The sequence below is a fragment of the Tachypleus tridentatus genome, unplaced genomic scaffold (genome assembly GCF_004210375.1).
Source record: "Tachypleus tridentatus isolate NWPU-2018 unplaced genomic scaffold, ASM421037v1 Hic_cluster_1, whole genome shotgun sequence".
NCBI classification, from domain to species: domain Eukaryota; kingdom Metazoa; phylum Arthropoda; class Merostomata; order Xiphosura; family Limulidae; genus Tachypleus; species Tachypleus tridentatus.
In genome coordinates this window covers 19,805,631-19,826,953 of record NW_027467777.1, presented here as the reverse complement: position 1 = coordinate 19,826,953, position 21,323 = coordinate 19,805,631, and the positions used below count along the sequence as shown (strand labels likewise).

Here is a 21,323-nt window from a genome sequence, read left to right as displayed (position 1 = left end):
ATGTTACTGAACTTCCAAGTTTGTCGTTTTGACACGTTATGTGATGTTTCGTTATATTATAACAAGTACAGAGTATGTTACTGAACTTCCAAGTTTGTCGTTTTGACACGTTATGTGATGTTTCGTTATATTATAACAAGTACAGAGTATGTTACTGAAATCAAAGGTTTGTAGTTTTGACACGTTATGTGATGTTTCGTTATATTATAACAAGTACAGAGTATGTTACTGAACTTCCAAGTTTGTCGTTTTGACACGTTATGTGATGTTTCGTTATATTATAACAAGTACAGAGTATGTTACTGAACTTCCAAGTTTGTCGTTTTGACACGTTATTATGTGATGTTTCGTTATATTATAACAAGTACAGAGTATGTTACTGAACTTCCAAGTTTGTCGTTTTGACACGTTATGTGATGTTTCGTTATATTATAACAAGTACAGAGTATGTTACTGAACTTCCAAGTTTGTCGTTTTGACACGTTATGTGATGTTTCGTTATATTATAACAAGTACAGAGTATGTTACTGAACTTCCAAGTTTGTCGTTTTGACACGTTATGTGATGTTTCGTTATATTATAACAAGTACAGAGTATGTTACTGAAATCAAAGGTTTGTAGTTTTGACACGTTATGTGATGTTTCGTTATATTATAACAAGTACAGAGTATGTTACTGAACTTCCAAGTTTGTCGTTTTGACACGTTATGTGATGTTTCGTTATATTATAACAAGTACAGAGTATGTTACTGAACTCAAAGGTTTGTAGTTTTGACACGTTATGTGATGTTTCGTTATATTATAACAAGTACAGAGTATGTTACTGAACTTCCAAGTTTGTCGTTTTGACACGTTATGTGATGTTTCGTTATATTATAACAAGTACAGAGTATGTTACTGAACTTCCAAGTTTGTCGTTTTGACACGTTATTATGTGATGTTTCGTTATATTATAACAAGTACAGAGTATGTTACTGAACTTCCAAGTTTGTCGTTTTGACACGTTATTATGTGATGTTTCGTTATATTATAACAAGTACAGAGTATGTTACTGAACTTCCAAGTTTGTCGTTTTGACACGTTATGTGATGTTTCGTTATATTATAACAAGTACAGAGTATGTTACTGAACTTCCAAGTTTGTCGTTTTGACACGTTATTATGTGATGTTTCGTTATATTATAACAAGTACAGAGTATGTTACTGAACTTCCAAGTTTGTCGTTTTGACACGTTAAGTGATGTTTCGTTATATTGTAACAAGTACAGAGTATGTTACTGAACTTCCAAGTTTGTCGTTTTGACACGTTATGTGATGTTTCGTTATATTATAACAAGTACAGAGTATGTTACTGAACTCCAAGGTTTGTCGTTTTGACACGTTATGTGATGTTTCGTTATATTATAACAAGTACAGAGTATGTTACTGAACTTCCAAGTTTGTCGTTTTGACACGTTATTATGTGATGTTTCGTTATATTATAACAAGTACAGAGTATGTTACTGAAGTTCCAAGTTTGTCGTTTTGACACGTTAAGTGATGTTTCGTTATATTGTAACAAGTACAGAGTATGTTACTGAACTCCCAAGTTTATCGTTTTGACACGTTAAGAACAGAGTATGTTATTGAACTTCCAAGTTTATCGTTTTGACACGTTAAGTGATGTTTCGTTATATTATAACAAGTACAGAGTATGTTACTGAACTTCCAAGTTTGTCGTTTTGACACGTTATGTGATGTTTCGTTATATTATAACAAGTACAGAGTATGTTACTGAACTTCCAAGTTTGTCGTTTTGACACGTTATTATGTGATGTTTCGTTATATTATAACAAGTACAGAGTATGTTACTGAACTTCCAAGTTTGTCGTTTTGACACGTTATGTGATGTTTCGTTATATTGTAACAAGTACAGAGTATGTTACTGAACTTCCAAGTTTGTCGTTTTGACACGTTATGTGATGTTTCGTTATATTATAACAAGTACAGAGTATGTTACTGAACTTCCAAGTTTGTCGTTTTGACACGTTATGTGATGTTTCGTTATATTATAACAAGTACAGAGTATGTTACTGAACTCCCAAGTTTGTCGTTTTGACACGTTATTATGTGATGTTTCGTTATATTATAACAAGTACAGAGTATGTTACTGAACTTCCAAGTTTGTCGTTTTGACACGTTTTATGTGATGTTTCGTTATATTATAACAAGTACAGAGTATGTTACTGAACTCCCAAGTTTGTCGTTTTGACACGTTATTATGTGATGTTTCGTTATATTATAACAAGTACAGAGTATGTTACTGAACTTCCAAGTTTGTCGTTTTGACACGTTATGTGATGTTTCGTTATATTATAACAAGTACAGAGTATGTTACTGAACTCCCAAGTTTGTCGTTTTGACACGTTATTATGTGATGTTTCGTTATATTATAACAAGTACAGAGTATGTTACTGAACTCCAAGTTTGTAGTTTTGACACGTTATGTGATGTTTCGTTATATTATAACAAGTACAGAGTATGTTACTGAACTTCCAAGTTTGTCGTTTTGACACGTTTTCATGTGATGTTTCGTTATATTATAACAAGTACAGAGTATGTTACTGAACTTCCAAGTTTGTCGTTTTGACACGTTATGTGATGTTTCGTTATATTATAACAAGTACAGAGTATGTTACTGAATTTTCAAGTTTGTCGTTTTGACACGGTATTATGTGATGTTTCGTTATATTATAACAAGTACAGAGTATGTTACTGAACTTCCAAGTTTGTCGTTTTGACACGTTATGTGATGTTTCGTTATATTATAACAAGTACAGAGTATGTTACTGAACTTCCAAGTTTGTCGTTTTGACACGTTATTATGTGATGTTTCGTTATATTATAACAAGTACAGAGTATGTTACTGAACTCCCAAGTTTGTAGTTTTGACACGTTATGTGATGTTTCGTTATATTATAACAAGTACAGAGTATGTTACTGAACTTCCAAGTTTGTCGTTTTGTCACGTTTTCATGTTATGTTTCGTTATATTATAACAAGTACAGAGTATGTTACTGAACTCCCAAGTTTGTCGTTTTGACACGTTATTATGTGATGTTTCGTTATATTATAACAAGTACAGAGTATGTTACTGAACTCCCAAGTTTGTCGTTTTGACACGTTTTTATGTGATGTTTCGTTATATTATAACAAGTACAGAGTATGTTACTGAACTTCAAGTTTGTCGTTTTGACACGTTATGTGATGTTTCGTTATATTATAACAAGTACAGAGTATGTTACTGAATTTCCAAGTTTGTCGTTTTGACACGTTATTATGTGATGTTTCGTTATATTATAACAAGTACAGAGTATGTTACTGAACTTTCAAGTTTGTCGTTTTGACACGTTATTATGTGATGTTTCGTTATATTATAACAAGTACAGAGTATGTTACTGAACTCCCAAGTTTGTCGTTTTGACACGTTATGTGATGTTTCGTTATATTATAACAAGTACAGAGTATGTTACTGAACTTCCAAGTTTGTCGTTTTGACACGTTATGTGATGTTTCGTTATATTATAACAAGTACAGAGTATGTTACTGAACTTCCAAGTTTGTCGTTTTGACACGTTATGTGATGTTTCGTTATATTATAACAAGTACAGAGTATGTTACTGAACTCCCAAGTTTGTCGTTTTGACACGTTATTATGTGATGTTTCGTTATATTATAACAAGTACAGAGTATGTTACTGAACTTCCAAGTTTGTCGTTTTGACACGTTATTATGTGATGTTTCGTTATATTATAACAAGTACAGAGTATGTTACTGAACTTCCAAGTTTGTCGTTTTGACACGTTATGTGATGTTTCGTTATATTATAACAAGTACAGAGTATGTTACTGAAGTTCCAAGTTTGTCGTTTTGACACGTTATTATGTGATGTTTCGTTATATTATAACAAGTACAGAGTATGTTACTGAACTCCCAAGTTTGTCGTTTTGACACGTTATGTGATGTTTCGTTATATTATAACAAGTACAGAGTATGTTACTGAACTTCCAAGTTTGTCGTTTTGACACGTTATGTGATGTTTCGTTATATTATAACAAGTACAGAGTATGTTACTGAACTACCAATTTGTCGTTTTGACACGTTATTATGTGATGTTTCGTTATATTATAACAAGTACAGAGTATGTTACTGAACTTCCAAGTTTGTCGTTTTGACACGTTATTATGTGATGTTTCGTTATATTGTAACAAGTACAGAGTATGTTACTGAACTTCCAAGTTTGTCGTTTTGACACGTTAAGTGATGTTTCGTTATATTATTACAAGTACAGAGTATGTTACTGAACTTCCAAGTTTGTCGTTTTGTCACGTTATAATGTGATGTTTTTTTATATTATAACAAGTACAGAGTATGTTACTGAACTCCCAAGATTGTCGATTTGACACGTTATTATGTGATGTTTGGTTACTGTTGAGTTTATTAGTTAACTTTCAAGTTGTTTGTTTCGTTACACTACCTAGTGTTATTTGGTTTCCTTGGTGTAATTTATTTTTTTATATTAATACAAGTAAATCAGTCATTTGTTTAATATGACCCGATAGTTTCTAAACTGTTTTTTCCATCTTGTTGAATCAACGCGTTGGTTGAAATAATTTTAAACAACTAAATAATGAATCTTCAATTTGTATTGGTTACGAAATATTTTACTTTGTTTTAATAGTGGACCTTACACAGTGAAAAACATAAGAGGGTTTTTCAGTGATGTCGAGAAAGAGGTAACTGACCGGAAGCTGACCACATGTTTGAAAGGGGTCGTAACTGAGTGTCGGAATGTAGAGGGTGGTGTTAGATGTTTTAATGTATTCATACCTACGTAAAACCGACTAACGCACATCACAAATATACGGTATCCCCAAACCTCATATACCAGATTGTCCATTACGACCAATAATGTCCACATATGAATCGTTTAATTACAATCTTGGTAAATACATAGCATGGGCATTCTCCAAATATGTAACATCAGCCAGCTCATTCATCAAAGACTCTTTTAATTTCAAGTCTAATCTAAATCAACTTAATCATAAAGCCTTAATGGCCAGTTTCGATGTTATATCCCTCTTTACACAAGTTCCAACCATTGAAGCCTGCAAGATAGCCTTAGAACTCTATATCCGAGACCCTAACCCTACTATAGAAATTCCCAGTAACAAGTTAGCAACCCTCATAGAATTCACCACGATAAAAACAAACTTCATGTTCAACAACCACAACTATATACAAACAAATGGCCGAAGCATGAGCAACCCAGTATCACCAGTTCTAGCTAATATTTTTATGACACAAGTTGAAACACAAGCAATTAACACAGCATTACATCCACTACTATACTGGTACAGATATGTAGATGACACGGTTGCGGAATACACATCTAGAGAAAACATACTTAATTTTTTCAATCACATTAACTCTATACATCCCAACATTAACTTCACATGTGAACAGGAAGAAAGCAATCAAATATCATTTCTTAACCTCAAAATTACAAGAACCGACACACAATTCAAACCAGAAATCCACCGAAAAATCACCCTTACTGGACTATACATTCCTTGGGACTCAGCACATGAAACAAAACAAAAACTCACACTAAGAAACCAAATAAACACAGCCATAAAACTATGCTCACCAGATAAAATTAACGATGAATTAGACAAAATAAAACAATACTTCATCAACATCAATAAGTTTCCTCCACAAACCGTAGAAAACATTATACGCACACACCTAGACAGAAAGCAAAATCAACCAACAAAAGTAAATATATCTCACGAATCAAAAATTCACGAATCCATATACTGCTGTATACCATATATTCCTGACATCAGCAGAAAAATAACCAACATTTAGCAAAAAACTAGTACAAAATATTGACATTCCAGTTAATACCAAATTTATTCAAAAACCAGGCACAAAACTGAGGTCTATACTATGTAAAAACTACACTGACAAACACCACACCAACATTATTTATAAAATACAATGTGATAACTGCCACGACTTCTATATTGAAGAAACAAGTAGAAAAATGGAAACCAGATTCAAAGAACATAAAAAGTCACCTTCGCATGTTTTCGAACACTGCAAGTCAAATAAACACAACATAACCATAGAAAACACTTAAATACTAAATAAAGAAACAAACATGAACAAACGCAAAATTAAAGAAGCCTTACTTATACAACAACTTAAACCCAAAATAAACCAATATAAAGGAACGCCTTTATACCTATATTAATATAAAATAAATAAAATTATATATTCAAACATCTAACACAGCCCTCTATATTCCGACACTCAGTTACACAACCCCTTTCAAACATGTGTTTTCTTACGGTCAGTTACCTCTTTCTGTGTGAACCTGACGATGACCGAGGAAGGTCGAAACGTTGTTCGCTCTTCTATGTAAAATATTTTCTCAACCCAAACGAGCCGTTTTTACATACACAAGAGGGTTTTCACTGCGTTTTATATTCCTGCTGATTTGTTTTTGTAGCAAGTTCGTCTTTCCAGTTTGGTTCGGTAAATTGCGTTACTCTGTTTTAAAATATTCGATGCAGGACACACATACCGGCCCGGCATGGCCAGGTGGTTAATGCACTCGACTCGTAATCTGAGGGTCGGGTTCGAATCCCTGTCAAACCAAACATGCTCGCTATTTCAGCCGTTGGGGTGTTATAATGTTACGTTCAATCCCACTTATTCGTTGGTAAAAGAGTAGCCCAAGAGTTGGCGGTGGGTGATGATGACTAGCTACCTTCCCTCTAGACTTACACTTCTAAATTAGGGATGGCTAGTGCAGATAGCCCTTGAGTAGCTTTACGCGAAACTCAAAAAACAAACACACTTACCGGAAACAATGGTTGTTGAAGATGTAAACTGGATGACGTAAGATAGCGAGACCTTTTCTATTACGTCGGTAGTGACCCCTGTGGACAAGACAGACGTAAGATTAAATTTGTCAAAAGAAAGACAAAAATGACTCATACCTGGCACACTGATCTCCCCAACTGCCGCATTTAGTGCACGATATAGGTCAGTTTACGTCCACTGTCGAGTATGTGGTATTTACAACAGGAATTATTGGCTCATTAGTTATAAAGAGCCATAACAGAAAAGATGTATATATGTATATCATGTTAAAATTGAGAGTGGACATATCTATCATATCACGTATAAAATAGGAATAAATGTCATATTACTTAAAGAGTAACAAGGTGTTTATATCATGTTACATATACCTAGATGAGATATGTATATCATATTACATGTATATAGCTTGGATATGTATATTATGTTACACGTATGAACTAGGGATGTATATAGGATATTACATGTGTTAAGTTTGGATAGGTATATCATATTACACATATAGAGCTTGGATATATCTATTACATGCACAAAGTTTGGACACATATATTATATTACACACAAACACAAAAGACAAGTTGAATATGGAATGTATGTTAAATATCTCTCTTAACAGAAAAAAATGTTATATATTAAACATATCGCACTTTACTCGTGTTAGTTTTTAAGTCCAGAGTAGACGAGTTTCACCACAACAACTTGTATATTATTTTCGTGATGAAAAAGGACGTAACGTGTTACAGTGATAGCATTTAGTCCAAAACTAAATATTGTATTACTTTAAATACTATTGTTAGTAGTAACCAGACAAGTACAGCGTGAATAAATGATGATAGGGAAGTCATTGTAAACTTTGTATCAGTTTTCATCCCAGAATATAATTCACAATGACTTTTATTGAGTATTTAAAGTTTACGAAGCCTAACCTTTATCACTACACCGTACAACCTAAGATAAACCTCAACCGTACCGTTTTCGTTAGGCTTAGCCACATTGTTATGTGAATGGCCGTTCCACAGTTTTTCAGGCTTAGGCTTAAGAGCTTTGGGTGTTGAACTGGTCTGTGGTGAGGGCACTGGTGCTGGAATCTCTATAAATAAGAGACAAAACGAATTAATAATTTCAGGAAGGTTTCACGTGGGCACGTGTGTCTCCAATAACCATTCCGAAAATTTTAAAACAAACTTTTCACAGAATTTCCACTGTTCATGGACATCAGATCCAAAGTACAACAGCTATTTGAAGCTACTTTGAGAGATATACGAATATAAGCACATTAGAATAATGAGTTAGGGAAACCAAACGTTATAAGTATAATCAGTGATCTCTCTTTCTGTAAGGAACATCCTACATGTTCAAACAGAACATACGTGAAGAAGACAGACAAATGTTCTGTTAAAACATGTAGTGTGTTCCGCCTCAACTTTGCTATTGGTTTAGGGTGTGGTTTCAAAGTCTGTTAATATACAAAACACTTTGTAATATTTCGCTTCAATGGTATGTCTTCAAAACGTTCCTTGATCTACATAACTTAACAATACAGCTACATTGAAACAGCTGTCAAAACGTCCTTCAGTACTACGTTTGCCTGTGTGATTATTGCTGAATGGTCGCTTTGGACCAGAACTACAAATTTGGGCGTGGTTTATATATATATAAAAATATATAAACATTTCAGTTAACTTGTGATTAATCTGATGTAAGTATCATAACATTTTGATAGAATACACTGGTATATATATTAACGTTTTGATAGAATACACTGGTATATATATATATATATTAACGTTTTGATAGAATACACTGGTATATATATATATATTAACGTTTTGATAGAATATACTGGTATATAGATATATATTAACGTTTTGATAGAATACACTGGTGTATATATATATATATTAACGTTTTGATAGAATACACTGGTGTATATATATATATATTAACGTTTTGATAGAATATACTGGTATATATATATATATATATATATTAACGTTTTGATAGAATACACTGGTATATATATATATTAACGTTTTGATAGAATACACTGGTATATATATATATATATTAACGTTTTGATAGAATATACTGGTATATATATATATATTAACGTTTTGATAGAATACACTGGTATATATATATATATTAACGTTTTGATAGAATATACTGGTATATATATATATTAACGTTTTGATAGAATATACTGGTATATATATATTAACGTTTTGATAGAATATACTGGTATATATATATATATTAACGTTTTGATAGAATACACTGGTATATATATATATATATTAACGTTTTGATAGAATATACTGGTATATATATATATTAACGTTTTGATAGAATATACTGGTATATATATATTAACGTTTTGATAGAATATACTGGTATATATATATATTAACGTTTTGATAGAATATACTGGTATATATATATATATTAACGTTTTGATAGAATATACTGGTATATATATATATATTAACGTTTTGATAGAATATACTGGTATATAGATAAAAAACAGAAAATGTCCAAGTCACGTGGTTTGAGCTTTGCTTACGAGCTCAGGTCAAATGTTTAAATTTCCAAGTCGAAGTATTTCATCTTACTGCAGACAAACGTTTAATACTGTACAAACACTTAGTTTGGGAAGTACCCTACTGGGTATTGTGTTTCTTTTAATTTCGAGGTCATGTGTGACCTACTAGTTAGCTTACTCATCCGAAAATTCATGGTTCTTGGCTCCTTTCAGCTCTCTACACTTTGGATGCGTGAGAACATTAAAGATAAAATCACACTGTTCAGGTAGACAAGAGTTGGCGGTGGATGTTATCAAGTATTTACCTTCCATTTAGTCTAAAGATAACCGTCGCAAAGCAACTTAGTATTACAATTTTAATACAAAAAAAATAAAATTTTTCGTCATAGCTGATGTCATCTTGAACGTGCCGAAGAAAGTTCGGATCCACAGCTAGACGTCTCTACTAAACATACACTTCTACACAGGTGTGACTGAATATTTCACTATTCCTCTATTTTACGAACTTTGACCCAGTTCAAATGTAACTGGAAGCCCTTAAGACCAGAAGCGTCCAAAGAGACGATTTTTCCAGCACAGCGATTTCACGTAGGTCATAAAGAGCAGACTCTTTCCAAGAGGTCGTGAGTGTCCCATTAAATTAACATGCTTATGACTTTACGTTATAGATAATATGAGATCAGTATTTGTTGGATTGGCTAAGAGTCTCGTCTGAAACAGACACCATGCTGTACTGTATCCACGCCACAGCTTGTTGCTTTCCGTTACAGGCATTTAGTGTAACTGACTGTAAATCTTTACTGTCCGTTTATAAACAGAGTTCTGTGATAATAGGTTAACATAATCATATTCATAAACACTATTCATGTAACATAATTTTACTGTCAAGTATAATCTTACATAATGTTGGTTGAGGAAAACCTCTACATTGGAATGAATAAAAGTGTGTGTTCAGTTCTTCACATTATACACGTGCAGAATACGAGATATAATAAATAAACTTTGTTATTGCGAATATTCTGTCATGTATAATCTCATGTAAAAGTCATTCTGTGAAGTATTTGTAACTTACAGAATGTATTTTCAGCTTAACTGTTTCTGAAACAAATGAAACACAGTCGAAATGGATCTCTGAGATTCTAGATAATATTTACATCTTTAAGACCTTTCAAGCATAAACTACAAAACTGGCTAATGTTATTAAGGTAGATAATTATTATTATCGTTTTAATCTCAGTGTAAATTGTAATATTGATTAAAATTAATTATTAATTAGTCCGAAAAATATTTCTATATTATTTTCCTCATATTTAATCAATCAGATTTTTCTCGAGGTTTCATCTTTATGGTGTACACCGCACCACATTGTTGTCAGAATTACGTATTTATGGTGTAAACCACACCACATTGTTGTCAGAGTTACGTAATTATGGTGTAATACAGGAGAAGGACCTGGGAAATATAAAATAGTAATCGGTCATTCTAATATCTCTCTAGTGTGTCAGAATTTCATCTTCATGGTGTAAACCACACCACATTGTTGTCAGAGTTACGTCTTTATGGTGTAATACAGGAGAAGGACCTGGGAAATATAAAATAGTAATCGGTCATTCTAATATCTCCCTAGTGTGTCAGAATTTCATCTTTATGGTGTAAACCACACCACATTGTTGTCAGAGTTACGTATTTATGGTATAAACCACACCACATTGTTGTCAGAGTTACGTATTTATGGTGTAAACCACACCACATTGTTGTCAGAGTTACGTCTTTATGTTGTAAACCACACCACATTGTTTGTCAGAGTTACGTCTTTATGGTGTAATACAGGAGAAGGACCTGGGAAATATAAAATAGTAATCGGTCATTCTAATATCTCTTTAGTGTGTCAGAATTTCATCTTTATGGTGTAAACCACACCACATTGTTGTCAGAGTTACGTATTTATGGTATAAACCACACCACATTGTTGTCAGAGTTACGTCTTTATGGTGTAAACCACACCACATTGTTGTCAGAGTTACGCATTTATGGTGTAAACCACACCACATTCTTGTCAGAATTACGTCTTTATGGTGTAAACCACACCACATTGTTGTCAGAGTTACGTCTTTATGGTGTAAACCACACCACATTGTTGTCAGAGTTACGTCTTTATGGTGTAAACCACACCAATATAAAATAGTAATCGGTCATTCTAATATCTCTCTAGTGTGTCAGAATTTCGTCTTTATGCTGCAAACCGCACAAATATTACCATTAAAACAGTGATTGTTTTCACCTATACAAATCGGTATCGGAACCAGACAGAATGACACTGACAAGTTACTGTACGTCAGATGGGGCACGTGAAGAGGTAAATGAACCGTGTTTGCTTAATTTCTCACCGTATAGTTTAATGTTGTTTTCTGCCTCCCCGAGGGAATTCTTCGCTGAACAGCTGTAAGTTCCGTAGTCTTCGGGTTGAAGGTTTCGGATTCGAAGTTTCATCTGACTTTTGTAAAGTCCTTGGGGAACTTCCGTAATGTTGTATTTGGAGTTAGAGATAACAATAACGTTTCTCTTTCTGGTCCAGTAAGTAACTGACTTGGGATGGGACTCAAGGTTACAGTCTAGGGTGACGTCAGTCCTTGTAGCGGCCCCTACCACCTGATTCGGTACTTCGATTAGAGGAGGAACTGGGAAATATAAAATGGTAATCGATCATTCTAATATCTCTCTAGTATCCAGAAGTATCAATTATTTTGATATATCTCCAGAATTCAGAAGTATCAGTTATTCTAATATCTCTGTAGTATACAGAAGTATCAGTTAGATATAATACATTAGACTTAGCTAGCTCTTTATGGATTTAAATAACTGTGTGTAGGTTTGTTGTTTATACTATAGATTTTACAGCCTAGCAAATCTAAAATAAAATATTTTACCCCGATAGACAAAACACGACTGCGTAACCTTCTCACTAAGTATTCATGCTGTTAGGGGTAATCATAAGATATTTAGAATATTCACCAATATCAGTATGATGTTTGATAATTTGGTTTGCGTTAAGTGTTTAGTGTCATTAACAAATACATTGCCGCCCTGATGTAGTTTGTGGTCAGTAGACCAGTCCTGGAAACACGTTACAGTTTCACGATCGTGTCTTAGTGAGACAGCGTTGTGTTTTATTGAAACACTGATGTTTATATTGAGACGCTAATGTTTTTACTGAGACACTAATGTTTCTTATTGAGACATTAAGTACACGCGAAAGTTAAGACACATTTTCAGTTTTGTGTTTTGCGGTTTTATGGGTGTTGTTGTCTTTCATTGTCATCTCCACCTATTATGAATAATCTTCATCAAATTTTATGTGAAGACTCGTTGGGTTCATGTAGATATATACGCTAATTTGTGGTTTGCTATTTTGTATTTTGTAGTTTTTACGGGCGGTTTTTTTTCCATTTCATATAAGGCATACAACCTTTCGTACCATAACACAACCTTTTATTAATCATACATTTCCGGGTACTACAACTGGTACATATATATATGTATATTAATTACATATTTTGATATACTAAAGGATATTTATATTTTCTTTCAAAGCAGGTTACTTAAATAGTAAGTACTGTTAAACATACAGGAAAGGTGTTCTCAGATATTGTTGATACGTAGATAGTGTTGTCAAGTAGAGGATGTAGTCACACAGATATTGTTGATAAGTAGATAGTGTTGTCAAGTAGAGGATGTAGTCACACAGATATTGTTGATAAGTAGATAGTGTTGTCAAGTAGAGGATGTAGTCACACAGATGTTGTTGATAAGTAGATAGTGTTGTAAAGTAGAGGATGTAGTCACACAGATATTGTTGATAAGTAGATAGTGTTGTCAAGTTGATACGGTTGTCAATTAGAGGATGTAGTCACACAGATATTGTTGATAAGTAGATAGGGTTGTCAAGTTGATACGGTTGTCAAGTAGAGGATGTAGTCACACAGATATTGTTGATAAGTAGATAGTGTTGACAAGTTGATACGGTTGTAAAGTAGAGGATGTAGTAACACAGATATTGTTGATAAGTAGATAGTGTTGTCAAGTAGAGGTTGTAGTCAAACAGATATTGTTGATAAGTAGATAGTGTTGTAAAGTAGAGGATGTAGTCACACAGATATTGTTGATAAGCAGATAGTGTTGTCAAGTAGAGGATGTAGTCACACAGATATTGTTGATAAGCAGATAGTGTTGTAAAGTAGAGGATGTAGTCACACAGATATTGTTGATAAGTAGATAGTGTTGTAAAGTAGAGGATGTAGTCACACAGATATTGTTGATAAGTAGATAGTATTGTAAAGTAGAGGATGGAGTCACACAGATATTGTTGATAAGTAGATAGTGTTGTCAAGTTGATACGGTTGTCAAGCAGAGGATGTAGTCACACAGATATTGTTGATAAGCTGATAGTGTTGTCAAGTAGAGGATGTAGTCACACAAATATTGTTGATAAGTAGATAGTGTTGTCAAGTTGATACGGTTGTGAAGTAGAGGATGTAGTCACCCAGATATTGTTGATAAGTAGATAGTGTTGTCAAGTTGATACGGTTGTGAAGTAGAGGATGTAGTCACACAGATATTGTTGGTAAGCAGATAGTGCTGACAAGCCGATACAGCCAGTAAAGCAGAGGATGTAGCAACACAGATATTGTTGATAAGCAGATAGTGCTGTCAAGTTGATACGGTTGTGAAGCAGAGGATGTAGTCACACAGATATTGTTGATAAGCAGATAGTGTTGTGAAGTAGAGGATGAGTAACACACAGATATTGTTGATAAGCAGATAGTGTTGTCAAGCAGAGGATGTAGTCACACAGATATTGTTGATAAGCAGATAGTGCTGACAAGCTGATACAGCTGTAAAGCAGAGGATGTAGCAACACAGATGTTGTTGATAAGCAGATAGTGTTGTAAAGCAGAGGATGTAGTCACACAGATATTGTTGATAAGTAGATAGTGTTGTCAAGTTGATACGGTTGTCAATTAGAGGATGTAGTCACACAGATATTGTTGATAAGTAGATAGTGTTGTCAAGTTGATACGGTTGTCAAGTAGAGGATGTAGTCACACAGATATTGTTGATAAGTAGATAGTGTTGTCAAGTTGATACGGTTGTCAAGTAGAGGATGTAGTCACACAGATATTGTTGATAAGTTGATAGTGTTGTCAAGTAGAGGATGTAGTCACACAGATATTGCTGATAAGCAGATAGTGTTGTAAAGCAGAGGATGTAGTCACACAGATATTGTTGATAAGTAGATAGTGTTGTCAAGTTGATACGGTTGTCAAGTAGAGGATGTAGTCACACAGATATTGTTGATAAGTAGATAGTATTGTCAAGTAGAGGATGTAGTCACACAGATATTGTTGATAAGTAGATAGTGTTGTCAAGTAGAGGATGTAGTCACACAGATATTGTTGATAAGTAGATAGTTTTGTCAAGTAGAGGATGTAGTCACACAGATATTGTTGATTTTGTTGTTACGTATATACGGTTGTGAAATAGAGGATGTTGATATATGGTAGTGTAGTTAATAATATGACGTCTTTAAGGTTATGCTGTGAAGTGGATATTGTTGTCAAATGTCGTCACTAAGATATGGTCACCCAGTATGTAGTATTGTCAAGTTGAGAGGATGTTTACTCAACAACTTTGCATGTTGTACGCAACGTCTAACTCTTTCGTCCAGTAATACAATCATGTTAACTCCAGTACAATCTACTTATAACTACGTACAGTTTACTCCAAGTACGATTCGTTTGCTGACAGATGGCTGAACACCATTGGATGCTATACACAGGTAGGCTCCAATGTGATGCCTGTTCACATTTACAATGTTCAGAGATGGTCCAATTACTGAAGAAACTAAAACATGAAAACACAGTGGAATTATGTCACAAGACTTGCCATTTGTGTTTCCTCTATATGGTTATATTATCTTATTACAGATAATTCATTATAAGATGAGAGACAAAAATCATGGTTTTATCTAGATTAAATATTTGATCTTCTATATTAAAACTGGAATGTTGAAAATTTACTTTAAAGAATAAAACTCAATTTTCACAAATACTTAAGACTGCATAAATTATACAGTAAATAGAATATCTTTTCCCAGTTTACTTTATGACATAATTTATGAATAACTTTTAAAAATACATGAAAATGTGATATCTTCAAGTATTTGTAATCTATAATTATCATTAATTTCGTGTTATTTGTAGAAAATGTCATAAGGTGATAATAATAATAAAACTAAGCGGTGGTGTATGACTGTTTACTGGAAACATTTCAACACGCTTAGGTTTAAGAAACTCAACTCATCCTTCTAAACAACTTCCATACATTACAGTTATGGACAGGTGGCTTATGATAACTTGTTTATATACAAGTGTATGTTTAATTTATTTATTGAGATTACTCATGGTTACTCCACCTAACAGCAGTCTGCTCTTTGTTTTATTGAGAAACACTAGTGATATGTAGCGGGTGTTCTGCTTCTGGGTTTATTGAGAAACACTAGTAATATGTAGCGGGTGTTCTGCTTCTGGGTTTATTGAGAAACACTAGTAGTATGTAGCGGGTGTTCTGCTTCTGGGTTTATTGAGAAACAATAGTAATATGTAGCGGTGGTTATACTTTTGGCTTTATTGAGAAACACTAGAAATCTATAGCAGGGTTCATCTCTTGAGTTTATTGAGAAACACTAGAAATCTATAGCAGGGTTCATCTCTTGAGTTTATTGAAAAACACTAGAAATCTATAGCAGGGTTCATCTCTTGAGTTTATTGAGAAACACTAGAAATCTATAGCAGGGTTCATCTCTTGAGTTTATTGAGAAGCACTAGAAATCTATAGCAGGGTTCATCTCTTGAGTTTATTGAGAAACACTAATAGTCTTAGCAGGGATTTATTCTTGGGTATATTGGGAAACACTAGTAGTATGTAGCACGGGTTCTGCTTCTGGGTTTATTGAGAAACACTAGTAATATGTAGCGGTGGTTATACTTTTGGCTTTATTGAGAAACACTAGAAATCTATAGCAGGGTTCATCTCTTGGATTTATTGAGAAACACTAGAAATCTATAGCAGGGTTCATCTCTTGGATTTATTGAGAAACACTAGAAATCTATAGCAGGGTTCATCTCTTGAGTTTATTGAGAAACACTAGAAATCTATAGCAGGGTTCATCTCTTGAGTTTATTGAGAAGCACTAGAAATCTATAGCAGGGTTCATCTCTTGAGTTTATTGAGAAACACTAGAAATCTATAGCAGGGTTCATCTCTTGAGTTTATTGAGAAACACTAGAAATCTATAGCAGGGTTCATCTCTTGAGTTTATTGAGAGACACTAGAAATCTATAGCAGGGTTCATCTCTTGAGTTTATTGAGAAACACTAGAAATCTATAGCAGGGTTCATCTCTTGGATTTATTGAGAAACACTAGAAATCTATAGCAGGGTTCATCTCTTGAGTTTATTGAGAAACACTAGAAATCTATAGCTGGGTTCATCTCTTGAGTTTATTGAAAAACACTAGAAATCTATAGCAGGGTTCATCTCTTGAGTTTATTGAGAAACACTAGAAATCTATAGCAGGGTTCATCTCTTGAGTTTATTGAGAAGCACTAGAAATCTATAGCAGGGTTCATCTCTTGAGTTTATTGAGAGACACTAGAAATCTATAGCAGGGTTCATCTCTTGAGTGTATTGAGAAACACTAGAAATCTATAGCAGGGTTCATCTCTTGGATTTATTGAGAAACACTAGAAATCTATAGCAGGGTTCATCTCTTGAGTTTATTGAGAAACACTAGAAATCTATAGCAGGGTTCATCTCTTGAGTTTATTGAAAAACACTAGAAATCTATAGCAGGGTTCATCTCTTGAGTTTATTGAGAAACACTAGAAATCTATAGCAGGGTTCATCTCTTGAGTTTATTGAGAAGCACTAGAAATCTATAGCAGGGTTCATCTCTTGAGTTTATTGAGAAACACTAATAGTCTTAGCAGGGATTTATTCTTGGGTATATTGGGAAACACTAGTAGTATGTAGCACGGGTTCTGCTTCTGGGTTTATTGAGAAACACTAGTAATATGTAGCGGTGGTTATACTTTTGGCTTTATTGAGAAACACTAGAAATCTATAGCAGGGTTCATCTCTTGGATTTATTGAGAAACACTAGAAATCTATAGCAGGGTTCATCTCTTGGATTTATTGAGAAACACTAGAAATCTATAGCAGGGTTCATCTCTTGAGTTTATTGAGAGACACTAGAAATCTATAGCAGGGTTCATCTCTTGAGTTTATTGAGAAACACTAATAGTTTTAGCAGGGATTTATTCTTAGGTATATTGGGAAACACTAATAGTCTTAGCAGGGATTTATTCTTGGGTATATTGGGAAACACTAGTAGTATGTAGCACGGATCTGTTATTGGGTTTACTGAGAAACATACGTGTAAATGAATTAAACCGCCGTTTCACTAAAGGTTATTTTTACCCTTTTTGGTCCCAGTCGAAATTTGTTGACCATCTTCTCTTCGCCAGGTTATGATAGGTTCAGGTGACCCAGTAGAGACACATCTCAGTGTCACCTCTTCACTTTCTCTGACTTCGAGGTCAGTACTAGTGTTTCCCTCGACTATTCTCGGGGGTACTAAACAAGAAGAACAACATGTACATGAAACCGAAGTGATAAATTCAACTAATTGGTTCTGAGAAAGGAAATAATAAACATGAGCTGTTCGAAACAAAGACCATGAGTTAACAAAAAACTACGACAAATAATTTACAGAAACAACTGAAATAATATATATAAAGGATAACATTGTTTGCTTTTGAATTTCGCATAAAGCTACTCGAGGGCTATCTGTGCTAGCCATCCCTAATTTAGCAGTGTAAGACTAGAGGGAAGGCAGCTAGTCATCACCACCCACCGCCAACTCTTGGGCTACTCTTTTACCAACGAATAGTGGGATTGACCGTAACATTATAACGCCCCCACCTTCTGAAAGGGCGAGCATGTTTGGCACGACAGGGATACGAACCCGCAATACTCAGATTACGAGTCGCACGCCTTAACGCGCTTGGCCATGCCGGGCCATAAAGGATAACAACAAAACAAACGTTTCGCTATAACTGAAGCAGTGTGTCGTGTTTAACTGAATACTACAGCGAAATGTAACAAAACAAACGTTTCGCTATAACTGAAGCAGTTTGTCGGGTTTAACTGAATACTACAGCGAAATGTAAGTAATCAGAACATTTAAAGTGAAAAACGTATTTTAAATTTTCACATCTTTGTAAATGAAAAACTTTAAACAGATGTTTTGATACGTTGTACTGATAAGATCATTTCGTTATATGGTAAACGACAGATAGCACAATTAGTTACACGTAAATTTGTCGTCTAACATTGTAATTCATAATCCGAAGGTCGCGAGTTTGAATCCTCGTCACACCAAACATGCTCCCACTTTCAGCCGTGGAGGCGTTATAATGAGACGGTCAATTCAACTATTCGTTGGTAAAAGAGTAGCCCAAGAGTCGGCGGTGGGTAGTGATGACAAGCTGTCTTCTTTCTTGTCTTACACTGCTAAATTAGGGACGGCTTGCGCAGATCGCCCTAGTGTAGCTTTGCGCGAAATTCTAAAACAAACCAAACCTAAACATTCTAATTATCTGATGTTCCTAATATTTCCATGTCTTCCATGTATCTGACGTTCGAAGTTTTGTTTGTTTTCATTTTTTGCGTGAAACCACACGAGAGCTATATGCGCTAGCCGTCCATAATTTAACAGTGTAAGACTAGAGAGGAGGCAGCTAGTGATCACCACCCACCGCCAACGCTTGGACTACTCTTTTACCAATCAATAAGTGTGATTGACCGTAACTTTATAACGCCTACACGGCTGAAAGGGCGAGCAAGTTATCTGTGACAGGGATTCGAACCCGCGACCCTCAGATTACGAGTCGAGAGCCCTAACCAGCTGGCCGTGCCGGACCTCGTTCGAATTATCTCTACTTAAAAAAATATGATATATTAGAATTGTTCGTAATACCATGTAAAAGTGATTCATTTATTGAATATAATGTGAGAAATTCGGGATGTTAATCACTGAGGCAATTTGAAGGTTAAACTTTAACAGTTAAATATGTCTTCTGATTCTTTATATTAGAAATAATAAGCACGACAAAAGTACAGGAATGTTTACCTTGGGAAGAAATAAAATACAAGGTTCTTCTATGGGCTTCAAGTCAGTTTTCCTTACGAGTATTCAACGTATGTTTGTGCACAAAACAAAATCTACGTTCTTTAAACAAGTATTTTTTTTATTTCCATTAAACTAACTTATTCTGAAACAGAACTTTAACCATTTTAGGTGGTGTCTCTTTCACTCGAAGAAACGTGACGTCTTCACCAGGTTGTGTGATTACTGCTGACGTACAGAGACGAACGTCATTCTCAGATTTCGCTGACAACCCACGTAACGTTACAACTCGATATTGCTGTAATGGTTTATTCGAATAGTAATCACGTAGCCACATTAACTTTCGAAGAAACAGTGAGGTAAAACTGATGAATTGAAATGAGACAGGACTGTGTTTGTATTTATAACCAGATTTTGTAGTTGTGCACGTTTGTCTTGCAGAAACTATAAATAATATTCTTGAAACCGAAAACAAAAACAACAAAGGTGTCTATAACAACAACTGTGTTTCATATTACAGCAGAGTAATAAAAATATACAGCCCATTCTTACCTAATTACTTCAACTTTTGTGTAACTCCCAAGTGGTTTGGTTTGTCAAATGCACGTAATATTAACATAATTATTAATTTTATTCATACAATAATTTAAATTACACTGAACGTAACAGTAATTTTACAAACCTTCTTCATGGGTTCTGTTTATATAGTTTTAACTTTTTGGTTGTCAAGTGTAGTCTATATCCTGCAGTCTACCTCTTACGCTTCGCTGAATACATTAATTCCTTTGTTCCAAAGTACAAGAAAACAAGAAGGCCAAAGGTCGAAATACAAATTATTTTGATTTTGGAATACATCTGTATATCAACCAGCAAAACCAACTTAAACATAGTTTCTACACTGGTATAAAATGATACTTGTTTAAAGTAGTTTCAATTAATATTGTACTCACATTAAAAATGTGATGTGGTATTTATGTAAAGTAGTTCTAATCAATGACATAACTTGTTAACAATGTAATATAGTACTTATTTAAAGTAGTTTTAATCAATGATGTACACTTGTTAACAATGTAATATAATACTTATTTAAAGTAGTTCTAATCAACGACGTACACTTGTTAACAATGTAATATAGTACTTATTTAAAGTAGTTTTAATCAATGATGTACACTTGTTAACAATGTAATATGATACTTATTTAAAGTAGTTTTAATCAATGATGTACACTTGTTAACAATGTAATATGGTACTTATTTAAAGTTGTTCTAATCAATGATGTACACTTGTTAACAATGTAATATAGTACTTATTTAAAGTAGTTTTAATCAATGATGTACACTTGTTAACAATGTAATATGATACTTATTTAAAGTAGTTTTAATCAATGATGTACACTTGTTAACAATGTAATATGGTACTTATTTAAAGTTGTTCTAATCAATGATGTACACTTGTTAACAATGTAATATAGTACTTATTTAAAGTTGTTTTAATCAATGATGTACACTTGTTAACAATGTAATATGGTGCTTATTTAAAGTAGTTTAACCAATGATGTACTCTTGTTTTATATAGTTTTAATCAATGATGTACACTTGCTAACA

General features: G+C 33.8%; 2 protein-coding genes across 2 annotated transcripts in view; one reads left to right on the top strand and one right to left on the bottom strand.

The window, feature by feature from the left end:
* LOC143241697 (lachesin-like) overlaps positions 1–21,323 on the top strand; it is a 385,365-nt gene that overhangs the window by 52,432 nt on the left and 311,610 nt on the right. The window lies entirely within an intron of this gene.
* The window catches only part of LOC143241987 (lachesin-like), a 126,881-nt gene continuing 111,463 nt past the window's right edge, over positions 5,906–21,323 (bottom strand). Inside the window, exons 4-9 of the mRNA XM_076485330.1 lie at positions 18,009–18,164; positions 15,244–15,372; positions 11,859–12,149; positions 7,900–8,019; positions 6,911–6,988; positions 5,906–5,916 (exon numbers count right to left, since the gene is read on the bottom strand). Coding sequence (XP_076341445.1) covers positions 5,906–5,916; positions 6,911–6,988; positions 7,900–8,019; positions 11,859–12,149; positions 15,244–15,372; positions 18,009–18,164 — 785 coding nt within the window. The remainder of the gene's footprint in view (positions 5,917–6,910; positions 6,989–7,899; positions 8,020–11,858; positions 12,150–15,243; positions 15,373–18,008; positions 18,165–21,323) is intronic.